The sequence below is a fragment of the Haemaphysalis longicornis genome, unplaced genomic scaffold (genome assembly GCF_048455015.1).
Source record: "Haemaphysalis longicornis isolate Haplotype H1 unplaced genomic scaffold, Haemaphysalis longicornis Haplotype H1 scaffold_1, whole genome shotgun sequence".
NCBI lineage: Eukaryota > Metazoa > Arthropoda > Arachnida > Ixodida > Ixodidae > Haemaphysalis > Haemaphysalis longicornis.
The window spans coordinates 172,593,339-172,605,623 of NW_027526203.1; the positions used below are offsets into that span (position 1 = coordinate 172,593,339).

Consider the following 12,285-nt stretch of genomic DNA (forward strand, 5'->3'; position numbering starts at 1 on the left):
CACTCTTGGCAGACAAAAAAAAAAGCGAAAATTGCAAAGGTCCACTAATGTGCGCTTTACGTGTGCTAAAGGTGTGTCTTGCCACGGCGCATGGCCGTTATGCCGGACATTAAGCGCCCACGCATCGGAGACGTCAAAAGGAGCTGCCATTAACGTTTCGCGCTAGAGCGCGTGCGCACGCACCCACTCAAGCAGGCACGCGCGCACACAGGCATTAACAGGCAGGCACAAAACGTGTGTTCGAGGGTGCAAGATGCTCGGGTACACCTTTGCGGGGTATTGATCGGCTCTGGTGAAACTCCGGCATAGTTCCCGCACCCATGAGCGTTATTAAGCGCCCTTTTATTTCTCCTTCGCCCAGAGAAGAAAAAAAATTAGATCAAGGGGCCGGTCATCAGAAATGCGGGCAATCAAGAGGCTCATACTTGCTCCGCTCTTGTGAGACAAACACATCAGACTGTGTCTCGTGATAGCCGTAGAACTGCGATTGTTGGTTCGGTATATTACCTCCCACGTAGAAGCGTGTTCCATTGTCCATTATGAGGATCGCTTTTTTTGCAATACGCACTTACCGCGGCCCATATTGTAAATCTCACTCCAGCGCTATAAATAAATCAAATTAACATATTTCAATTATCATCTTTTATAAGGCTTCCATTACGTAGGTAAGTAAGCTTAGAGAGCATTTGGTGGCACAGCATGAAACTTCACTAACGCATATTGACCGCCAAATCTTGATTTTAGTTAGTACTGACTGTTATTGGGTTTTATTAGTATAATTCTGAATACGTTAGAGAAATATAACTTCGGTGGGGAAGTAATTGTACATTGCGTTAAAGCCATTGCACTGTACGCTGCAATTGAGGTAATAGGCGTAAAATTAAGCCTAACGTATCCACATTACACTAAATAAATGCCATGCGAATTGATTGCGGCATTATCTAGTGAAGGCTTAATGTGCTCTAAAAGTCAATATGCTCACCGAGAGAATCCAAATTAAAGAATTAACTACCACAGCCTTATGGTCTTCCTCTAGTGCGCTCGTGTCATGCTGCTGGTGTTAGTTTCCCAACTCACCTTTTAGGAAATGCTTTTTTATATTGTTTTGTTTCCTGCTGCAAACAACCACCAAAAGAACTGATATGCTTAACACCACGGCGGCTCTAGCAAAGTTCGCATCTGAGCCGCAGGGGCCAGATGAACGCGTTAAAGATCCCCAGGTTGTCAAAATGATGTCTTTATCCATGATTTGTGCCTTAAGTTTCTGGTCTTAATTATATCTCCAGCTTCTGGTCCGTGGGCTAGAAATGGTGCCTAGGACGGTTCCGTGCGATTGCAGCATAAAAGTTCGGTTTAGGAGGTGTCCATACAGCCGGCTTTCCTAGCGCATGGACCGCAGCTCTAACGCGTTTTTCGAACGGTACCATGGCTGGTAACAACCCACGAGTGATCAAGCTGCAGTTTAATATCTTTGAGACCTGGTGAATGCACATATGTACCTAAGAACGGTCTGTTCTTACCGTTCTGCCCAATAGTCGAAGCTTATTTCCAGCGGAGGCAAAATCTACATACCATGATAAATCAATACAACACCTTCCACGGTTCTTGCAGCTCATAAACCTTGCATATAAACGGCTGGTGCATCGGGCCGAGGACGGCATCAAAATCAGCCGGGGTCCTGAACTGAAGACTCCGCCCACCACGTGCAATGCTGCTGCAATACAAGTATATTTCTCCTTCTCTGCAGTCACACCTTCGAATTAGAAGACAAAGCAACACGTCTATAATGACCGCCACTTGAAAAGCTGTGAAGGCAGGGTCAGATTTTGAGTGGTTACAACTGGCGAGTTACATTTTAGGGGCCTGTGCTGGAATGGAATGTCCACGCACGCAGGCCCGCACCCACGCACAAAAATTGGGCGCGGGCTTAGATAATGCTGAAGGAACGTCATGCCTGAGTGGGCGAATTTATCTTCTAAATAAAACATGTGATTGCGAACTATGCGGGATTTCCGCACTCTCATTCCTTCCGTGCCTGTTGGCGCGGGCTTACCTTGGCCCTGGCTTCACGGGCGGCCTCTGCTTCGGCGGCCATGGCTCTTTGCAGTTGCACTGGGAGCCGGACGTCCTTGCTGCGTGCGCGATGTTAAGCAGTCGTTATCACGTATAACAAACTGTGCCCCGTTATTCCCACTCTGCTCGAACTCCGCACAGACAATAAAATAACAAAATAAAAAAAATTGTAAACAAGAAGTCTGCTCTTATAAGAAGAACAAAATAACTTTAACACTTCATTTAAATGGTACCATTATTGTGCACCAATTTGGAAGACCAGGTACTGCAAGGTGTGCGCAGGCCTTCAAGGTTTGTTTAAAGGGTCATGCATTGATATGTGTATTCTCTTAGCAGTTGAATGCGACAGAAGTGGTCGTGCCTCAAAAGGGCCAAGCAAAGTGGTTGACATAACACTTTCTCTCTTGCCTTCAAGCTCGCAAGCGCATGAGTAAGCTGCAGTTATCAGCACCACAGAAAGGAACTCTGTCACCTGCTCACCGGCAGATATCTTCTTTAGTGCCGGCTTTGGTTTTGTAGTATTGTTTTGTAAAGCAGCTACCGAATATTTTAATTCATGCAACTGAAAGGATGCTCACCAATAGCACAGATTTTGCTGCTTGGACGCTGCATAAGCGAAACCGATGCTATTGTAAAACAACAAGCAGCTCTAAAAAGACGAAACACAAGATAGAGAGGACGAACAGACACAGCGCTATTCCTTTTTGTTTCTTGTGTTTCGTAGTTTTTGAGTTCTTTATTTTATTTAGAATGTATTAACTCACCAAATCTTTTTTAACGATGATACTGGTCAACGTATTCTTGGTTGCGTCAACTCGCGCATTTGAAGCGGCTTTAGAGAATGAACCGCAAAGCAGACAAAAAGGTATACGCCCCGACTTTGGAGAACGCAGGAAAGAGAACCAAATATTTTCAGCGAGTTTTTAAGTTATCTGATGTACGTAGACGAGTCACCTTAAGGTCGTATATTTTGTGTCTACATGTTCTGTAGACTGGATGAGCTTATTCAGTTATTCAGTACGTTGTAGAAGCGTTTAAGTCAATTAAAAAGTTGAATAAGTTTCGGGGGGCGTCTGAACGACATGGTAGGGTTAAGTGTCTACCTGGCAAGTGGTAGTTCCCAAAATATTACAAATGAAAATACGTCTTCGTCTTCTTGTTAAGAACACTGGTATTACACATTGTTCTAAACTGTCTTTTAGAGGACCAAACGTGCAGAAACACTCATGTTGGTTAAAATAAATGTTTTATCTCGTAGAACAAAATGCTAGGTTCACCATACAACACTTTCAGATGGTATTTTTGGAAGTTATGGCTGATATGGGTTGAGTTAGCGGTCTGCGTGCGGGTAATTGCGGGGCCTGCGAGCAATAATGTTGTCGTTGTTAATGATCTTGCCGTGTGGGCTACAAGGAGGCTAACTGCACAAGCGTTAATGAATGAATGCTCAGTTTGGTTGCTGGGAATGTTGAGACGTAACTATTTCGAACGTAGTTTGATGCAAGGCTAGGTGCCGCTACGGCAAATAAACAGACGACGTATGCGCCGACACCTACGCTGGGTGATGGCTTGATGTAGTACACGGTGCCTGACCGCCGCTGCGCATAATTCCAATCGTGCAGGTTAAAGTCTCAGGGTATGTCGCCATCTTTTTGTTTCCAAAGATAAGGTGATTTTTGCTTCGGAGGGTCATATATTGGGAATTTAATGCGGGTGCGTTATGTTAGCGTTGAAAATAGTTGTCAAGTTATGCACCACACATTCTGTATTGATATTGCCTTTACCACGAGGCTGCCGGAGAGCCTACGGTTTGTTTGTAAGTTTCCACTATGGATCCTCTTTTTTTCTACCCGCTGCATATCATTTTTAGCCTTCTCATTAGTTACTTCATTTTGTATTTCGAGGATAAGCATTGGTGGTTCGGAGAATCATTCTCTGCCCATCTGGTGTTACTAAAAATCCAAGATCAAATGCTATAGGCCCCTGCTACATCAACCGGGAACCATAATTTCAAAACTTCTACAGATGATTTAGGCCTTGTCTATAGTTCGGTTGGCTGGCAAGGACTGAAGTGGTAGGGTGAGGCCATGCAAAAAGAGTAAAGAGTAAACAGCACAACTTTAGATGTATTTTTGTTCATACGTAACTCGCAGATTTACCCCCAAATTTCACGATGTTCGTCACACGTTCATGGCAGCAATTACAAGCTGTGTAAGGTAAGCATAACACTCCACCACGGGCTCTTGAAGTAAACACCGTCCTTCGCCTCTGTTAAGGGGTATTTTTTAACTAACGAGTCCGCGTTTCGTATAATCATGTACTTTTTTACATTGGGCCTTGTTTATGGACCTTGTAGAACCATTTTTGAAGGGCAGTACATCACATATATCAAGTTTTTACCCGAGGAACACTTAGCAAAATACCATAGGAACACTTAGCAATATACCACACTAGAACACTGCAGCAACTTTCTGTAAGTAATCGTTGATCGTTGAGCATTCTGCCCATAGAGTTACGCCCGATTGCTTTCATGTCGACAGGAAGTTGAAACAATGAACTTTTAAACACGGCACTGCGCGAAAATCAAATTTCTAGCTTCAATGTGAAGTGTATTTTCGTGCATGTTCCAGGCAGTCAGCCATGGCAAATCGGTGGTAATCCGTTGAATGACTCACTGCCCAACTGAACCAGTCGTATAGCACCTGAAACTACGCTGACGACAGTTTTGATGCTTACGTTTACTAAAGGGCAATGACCTCACAGTGGTTTTTGATGTGGTTTGATGATGACCTTGTTTGTCCACTTTTAATTTTCAGCTATCTCTTGGTCAATACTGACTCTTGTATATACAAGGCCAGCTTGCGCACGTTAAACGAACTCGCGATCCGCTAAATGACAACCTGTGGGCTTGCCAGTGTGTCATCCCAACCGTCGTCAATGAATAGGCGAGGGGGATGATGGGAAGGAAGCGGCACTTTTGAACGCACTTTTCTCATGACAAAGCTCATGTAAAGTCATCTAACAAACTCTGAGCATAAAATACGCATTCGGGAATTCAATATCAGTAAGTAATTAAGAAACGTTTATAATTCCCTTCCCTGTCCATTTAAGGTAGATGGCCAACATACCGTGTTTTCGAGTGCATTTTGTTCCATCATTCCGCTCTTTACTTTCATTGTGAAGTTATAAGCTCAACTCAGTGACATACAGTAGTTGCAACCTCGCGTGCCCCCGTTTAAGAAGCGCACTACTCACATTTCGACTCGTTCGACTTTTACGCCCCACGAGTCGGTGGCTTCATCCAGGCTCGCCTGCGGGGCAAAGATAACGACAAAGACGGTAAGTATGTAAATTCATGTAAGCATGTATCAGCATAATTTTATAAGCGTGTGTCAGGTAAGCATGAAACTTCAAGACTAAAACTGCTGTGAGTTCAGCGAACATTAAACCGGTAAGCCCTCAGAAGGCATGATCGCCAATTTGTGCAAAACTTAAAAGAAGTTAGTTTACAATTAAGATATAAACCAGCATTTTCCCTACAGCCCTTCTAATAATAAATGTGAAGCTCCTAATATAAGACAAAGCATAACATCACAAATTCTTATTCCCTTTTGTTTTGTGTGTGAAACCATCCACCAGAAATGTATGTGGCGCATACGACATTGGTGTGGCTTAGTTATCAGCCTTCAATTAGTTTCTGTATGCAGCAAGCTATTTAACATAGTGTAAAAATTGCGTAAGCTATCTTGAATTGTTTTGGCTATAACACGTAAGAATGTCTATGGTTAGGTGACCCAGTTCACAAGAGGGCTTATGCTTACATGTGCATTGCGGCTCCTGTGCTGCTTCGTCTGGTTCGGACACCGACGCGCCGCAGGCAACAAAGCATTTCCGTCACCTGCTGGCCTAATTGCATACTTCTGGAGGGCATTTCTAAATATAAACTGGGCACTGCGTTCAGTGTTTGTAAATAAATAAATTTCGGATTCCACTCATTAGAAACAATGCAACATAATATGTCCATCTCTTCCGCTTGCAGAGGGGCATTACCAGACCAAGTAAGACTTTGTTTCATGAACCTCAGAAATACCGGTCGTGACTGTCTGAAACTTATTGTTGTGCGTCACATGCAAAACCATGACGCACTACCAAAACTTGGAGCAATACCTTTCTTACCGTCTTCTCCGCAACTATGACTGTCTACAAGCGGGATATTTGACAATTTGTGTTGTACATGAACAAAAATAATCAGTTGAACTGGCATCAACCTCCCCGGACATACAAAATAAAAGAAAACTTCGGACACTAAAGCACCCAAACCTCGGACACAATACGTTAATCCAACTTCTCGTAATAAGGGCGATATTAACACATCATTCTGAAACGGCTCACTACCGACGAAAAAGTCAGGGGTGGTTACAGTTACATTTTATGTGAGCTGCTCGCAGCGAGCAAGAATGAAGCAATCACTGCGTTCATGAGAGGAAAGCCAGCGTACGTAACATAATGAAGATGCTCAATGCTAATTATTCAAAGGGTTTAATTTCTCCCGTAGGTGTCAGCAGCGATTTTGGGCAATAGAAGTCCCCATTTAGGGTTAGAGCAGTTTCAGAAATCTTTTTAACAGCCGTGCGTGGCCAGTCGTTAACAAACCGGAAGTAAGAGGCTACAAAGTGTACGGCTGCGGTATTTTGAGAAACGTCACAACCGCGACATGAGCGGCCACTCACGAAATTCTAAGCAGAAAGAAATGATTCCACAGTAAGGCATGAGCAGGCTTTAGTGACTGCAATACGCCAACCGACAACACCGCCATGAGTTCAGTGATCCACTTTTCGACAGCACCGGCATATCCATTCATGGGTGATCGAGCGTCCGCACTGATAAGGGGGACTGAAAACCCCAGCTGCATTAGGAAAAAACGAGAAAAAAGCAATTCGCATGAGCGAGCGACGCATTGGCGGAAGGACACGTGGTAGCAGCAGGCGCCGAAGCACGAGCCAAGCTTACCTGCATGACGTGGGAGATGGACTCCCGCTCAGACAAGATCTCCGACAGGTTCTTGGTACCGAGCACGTTTCTAAGCGTGGTGGCGGCCAACAGCCTGGTGGAGTGGCCGTAGTCCTCCACGTTGGTGATGGCGATGGTAGCGTTGCTAATGCGGTAGTACACCACCGCGTCCACGGCCACTGTCACTGAGTCCTTGGACAGTATCTGCGGGTAGACAGGGTGAGGCACGAGGGATTGCTGTCTGAACTGGTGGGCCCAGTGGCAGCAGAAATCTAGGTCTCTCATCAAGACGAGTTCTTTCAAGCGGTTCAAGTCAGGCATGTGACTTAGAAAGACACACGGGAACTTATTGCTCTTACACACCTGAATAAAGACAAGATTTCGCGGTTTCAATCCTCATGTTCATTCAAAGCAGATTCATCTTGTCATAGCTAGTCGAAGGGTCATTCAAGGCAAAATACCACAAAATGTCCAAGCGCAAAGACGAGTTGTTTGCGTTCAAAACGATAAAGCCCTAAAGGCGTCTACTAGAAAAGTTTCATCGCGTCAGCGTGTACAAGTACGAAAAGCATGGTTTGTTGGTCCATGTCCGGTTCAGACGACGATATACCTTTCGGTGTGCTTCCGATAGGGTAAAAAGTCTGGAAATTCGAACATTTACGGCTTTTTCTTCAGTATTAAAATATATTCAAATTCTGCGCAAGCGAGCTTATGGAAAAGAAAGAGACGAATGCTCAAAGGTCCGTATTACTAAATGTGGTGTTAAGGAAGCGGCCGGCAAGGGAGTAACGGTTTATTTATTCAAAGTACCTTACAGGCCCAGCAGGGCATTGAGTAAGGGGGGCTTGTGGAGGAAATCACACCAAAATAACGAACAAAAGTTATACAATAATTAGTCACGTCATATACAGATATCAACAAGTCAAGTAAGCAGTCAAAAAAGAACTTCATCACATCATCATCACAACGGCAAGAGAATTATACAAAAAATAAGAACATCATCAAGTAAAACACAATACGAAACTAAGAAAAAACCGATGCGAACGGAATCATTCCTGTTTAATCTGAAAAATTGATCTGCAAGTGATGACGGAATATTTCCGGGTTAGCCAGCGACGCGATGGTATCAGGAAGATCATTCCACAAGCGGATAGCACGTGGAAGAGCGGATGAATTAAATGCGTTGGTGGTGCCGTACATGCGTGCGAAGCTGCGTTGGTTAAATAATCTGTGTGATGTGGAAACAGGGGTTATAATGTGCAAAGGGGAATACCTGGTGCTATGAATGTATTTGGGAAAAATGCACAGGAGAGCGATTTGCCGGCGCAGATGCAGTGTTTCTAGTGAAAGATCGTGTTTTATTTTTGTTATGCTTGAGCTGAAGTTATATGACTTGGTTATAAACCGTGCAGCCCGATTCTGCACTGCTTGTATTTTTTTAATTAAGTAATTTTGGTAGGGGGACCAAACGGAAGAAGTGAACTCTAACTGTGGTAGTACATAAGTTTTATAGGCTATTTGACGAATGTTAGAGGGAGCAGCATGCAGATTTCGACGTAAGTATCCCAGTGATCGTGAAGCTTTAGCGCATATGGCGTTAATGTGGGTGGACCATGAAAGATTAGCCGTTAAGAGCACGCCTAGGTATTTAGAATTTAAAGCGTCAGTAATTAAATGGTTGTTTAGAAAGTACTAAAAATTAGAGTTAACGCGTTTTCGGCTGAAATTTTTTGGCATTTGGTTAAGTTCAGAGACATTAGCCACATATTGCACCAGTCGCAGATAGCCTTTAGGTCATTTTGAAGCGTTACATGTTCACTAGGGTTATTTATTTTCCGGTAGATTATGCAATCGTCAGCAAAAAGTCGCATGCAAGATGTTACGCGAGAAGCTAAGTCATTAATAAATATTAAAAAAAGTAAGGGGCCAAGAACGCTGCCTTGAGGCACACCCGAGGTGACCGGGGAAAGCGGCGAAGTGGAACCATTAACTACCGTGAACTGTTCACGCATGGAAAGGAAGTTACGAAGCCAAGATAAGGTTAAAGAATCTAATTGCAGGGCGGATAATTTACAGATTAAACGGCAGTGGGCTACACGATCAAACGCTTTGGAAAAATCCAGGAAGATACAATCAGTTTCCGAGTCACACTGTTCATGCTATTTGTAAGTCCGTGGTGAATTCAAATCCGAGTGATGGGTATATTACGAGTAAATTGCCTTCTAGAAGCCTGTCCGAGCAGAGCTCGAAAATGTGCGTGTTTTTCGAGCATGCTTTCCGTTTAAGGGAAAATTTATTGCCGGGTCGATGATCACGCGGCCTCATGTCTTTATAAAACACATTTTCCGCCGCCTTCACAACTCTCTGAGGCGTCTTTCAAAGCAGTACAGAAACCTAACCAGAGGGCTTAACGCCCGTCATGAAGGTTTATGTTCATCACTCATAACTTTCGCGCACGAGGCAAATATAACGAAGGTAAATACGGAGCGCAAATGTCTAAAAGCAGTTCTAGATGACGGGCTTTTTCTAAGACTTCAATGTAAATGCAGGTGCAGTGATTCCGGATGCCATAAACATTGTGGTTAATTTTGTCCCCATCAGCTGCCGAGTGATGCGCCGTCAGCTTCCCTGCGCACGTGGCGAGATATCGCTTTTCGCGGAGGTGATCATCACTTACCGGCACCCTCTAAGTTTATTCACTCACTCACTTACCGGCACCCTGAAGTGAGCAGAAAAAACGACGTAGTTTGGTTCGTTTTTCATTTAAAAAAAAAGTTTTGCATTCAAAAGCAAGATTTCCAATGTGGCGTGAAGATATGGAGGCGGATTGAGTGGCAAATCATTATTGGAGATAAACACGTGGCTGTAACTTCGTTGAAGGGAACCGGTACGTTAGTATAGGCATCATTTGGCGCAGGTCTCTGCAATTTGGGCCTCCAAGTCATGTGAAAACCCCTAACTCTGATCACTCGGCTCTATTCAACCGTCATGTTAGCAGGTATACTATGACGCATTACGCGGTAGTTGGGGGCTCTAAGTTGTCTGGTAGTCCTGAATTCTGCCAGATTTCATAATGGTTACAGGGTGTATTTGTGGACGGTGAAGCATAAGCATATCCAAACAACCCTGCGTATACGTTGTCGAGCATGTTCAAGACGAAAATTTGTTTGTTTGTTTGTTTGTTTGTTTGTTTGTTTGTTTGTTTGTTTGTTTGTTTGTTTGTTTGTTCGTTCGTTCGTTCGTTCATTCGTTCGTTCGTTCGTTCGTTCTTTCGTTCATTCGTTTGTTTGTTTGTTACTCCTAATACGAGCTACAATTTGTGTCGACATAAGACGTAAACGTAACAGGGAGTAAAAAATAAAGCGCGCGTGAATCTTCCCACACTATAACGAAAAATTAATCTTTTCAGTTCTTGCCACAACAAGTTTTCGTTCGTCAGCTCCTACACGTTGGAAAAACCTATACTAAGCATGACAGAAACACCACGTGCCAGGAGAAAGCTCGTTGTTAAGAAGGTATGGGAGGAATTTCACTCTCAAATTTTCTTCGAATAGAAGTAGCCGAATGTGATACTCTGCACGAGTTGTCGGGGGGAGAAACATGATTATATTCCACCAACAAACCCTCGAGGTTTCCTGTGTGTTTTTCAACAACATTTAACGCGTAGCTTTTCAGTGAATATTTCAGAAAATACCAGCACATCTAGACTACAACACGCGATCCTGAAAAATGTAAGAATGCAGTGCGTGTGTGAAGGACCATGGGATGATTCGGCAGTGTATGTGACGTCTTGCTTCCTGCAGAAATATATGAACGAGACAAAACAAATATTATTGGCCTTAAAGGGGCCCTGAAGCAGAATTTGCTGCACGCTTTGTCTCGCTCTTTCAAGACCTGTGACAGCTATAGTCATCGCTAGAACAGAACGGCACTCCGTGGCTGCCCTAATGCAGTAGACGCCCTTTTTCATTCGCGTGTTGCCCCTAATGCAATTGAATAGCGGCTACCGATCGTTTCTGCGCGTACAGTGGTCATCAATACAAAAATATGAACCTGAACACACAAATAGCGTGATTCCTTTCCATGCAAGCCAAAATGACTCGTGGCTTAGTTACAAAAAGAAAGTTGGGAGATGTGGATTTCCAAATATACCAATAGTGTGTCATTATATGAACTATACGAACAGTATTTTTCAGTTTTACACGTTCTGGTTCATATTTTTGTGTTCGCGTTTCATTTGGCGACCGCTGTACAACTGAAATGAAGCCGGCCAATATCGGCACTATTGTGCCACATGAGGTGACAGAAATGGGTGACTTTGAAAAAACACGGGAAAAAGACAAAATTTATTTGAGCCACATTACAAGCTATCTGAGGTGTGTATAAAAGTAATATTTACGCTCCGATATTTCCTGCTCACCTAATATGCGGACTGGACCCGTTTATTTTCCAAGTTCCGAAAACTTTTCAGGTTTGCAAAATGATGTTTCAGGGGCCTTTTAAGAAAATAAAAGAGCGATGTATGGACTCGGATTTATAAAGGGACTCGTACAAACGGCTCGTAGGGTTGTTTCAAGTTCGGAGCTTATCAAAAGTGGTGTCGTCTCTCCAGCATTCTCAGCTGAAACATTGAGGTCTATCTGTGTAGGTGGGTCTGTAGGTCTTTCGATAGAAAATATATTCAGAGCGAAATTGAAAAGTTATACTTGGGCTTTAATGCTCCCACACTGCGCCTGCCTCCTTGGAGCCCCGTTAGTGTGAGGGAAGTGGAAGGAAAAGCAAGCTGGGAAGTACAGAGGCGCTGAGCGGAGGAGCCTGGCGTAAATTTATGCGTAGGCAGCGCGCTCATTCAGCGCGCCCACGTTCTACTCAATCGCCGCTTCTGGCGGCCGCATGCATCGGTTGACATCAGCCTCATTTCTATGGCTGCTGCAGAAACGCATCGCTATGCCTTAACGCAGTGGCCAGTGCGATGCGGTACCGTGCATAAAGGGGCGAATTCCAAGTTACCGCGCCTGACTGTGGCGCCGTTGAAAGTTACAACGCCTGCCGCTGTGTTCCCTGCTTCGCCGGTGTCGCGGCGTAATGAGCCACGGCTTGACATTATTTCGATCTACGACTTCCACTTTCGGTGATTCTCAGCGCGAACAGCAGGTGATGTCAATATCCCAGAATCCCTTCCAACTCCTGCTGCGACTGCGT

At 44.1% G+C, this 12,285-nt stretch overlaps 1 protein-coding gene across 1 annotated transcript in view; it reads right to left on the reverse strand.

The window, feature by feature from the left end:
- Positions 1–12,285, reverse strand: part of LOC144139413 (band 7 protein AGAP004871-like) — a 564,115-nt gene that overhangs the window by 5,973 nt on the left and 545,857 nt on the right. The window contains exons 6-8 of the mRNA XM_077671753.1: positions 7,084–7,287; positions 5,329–5,384; positions 2,054–2,132 (exon numbers count right to left, since the gene is read on the reverse strand). Coding sequence (XP_077527879.1) covers positions 2,054–2,132; positions 5,329–5,384; positions 7,084–7,287 — 339 coding nt within the window. The remainder of the gene's footprint in view (positions 1–2,053; positions 2,133–5,328; positions 5,385–7,083; positions 7,288–12,285) is intronic.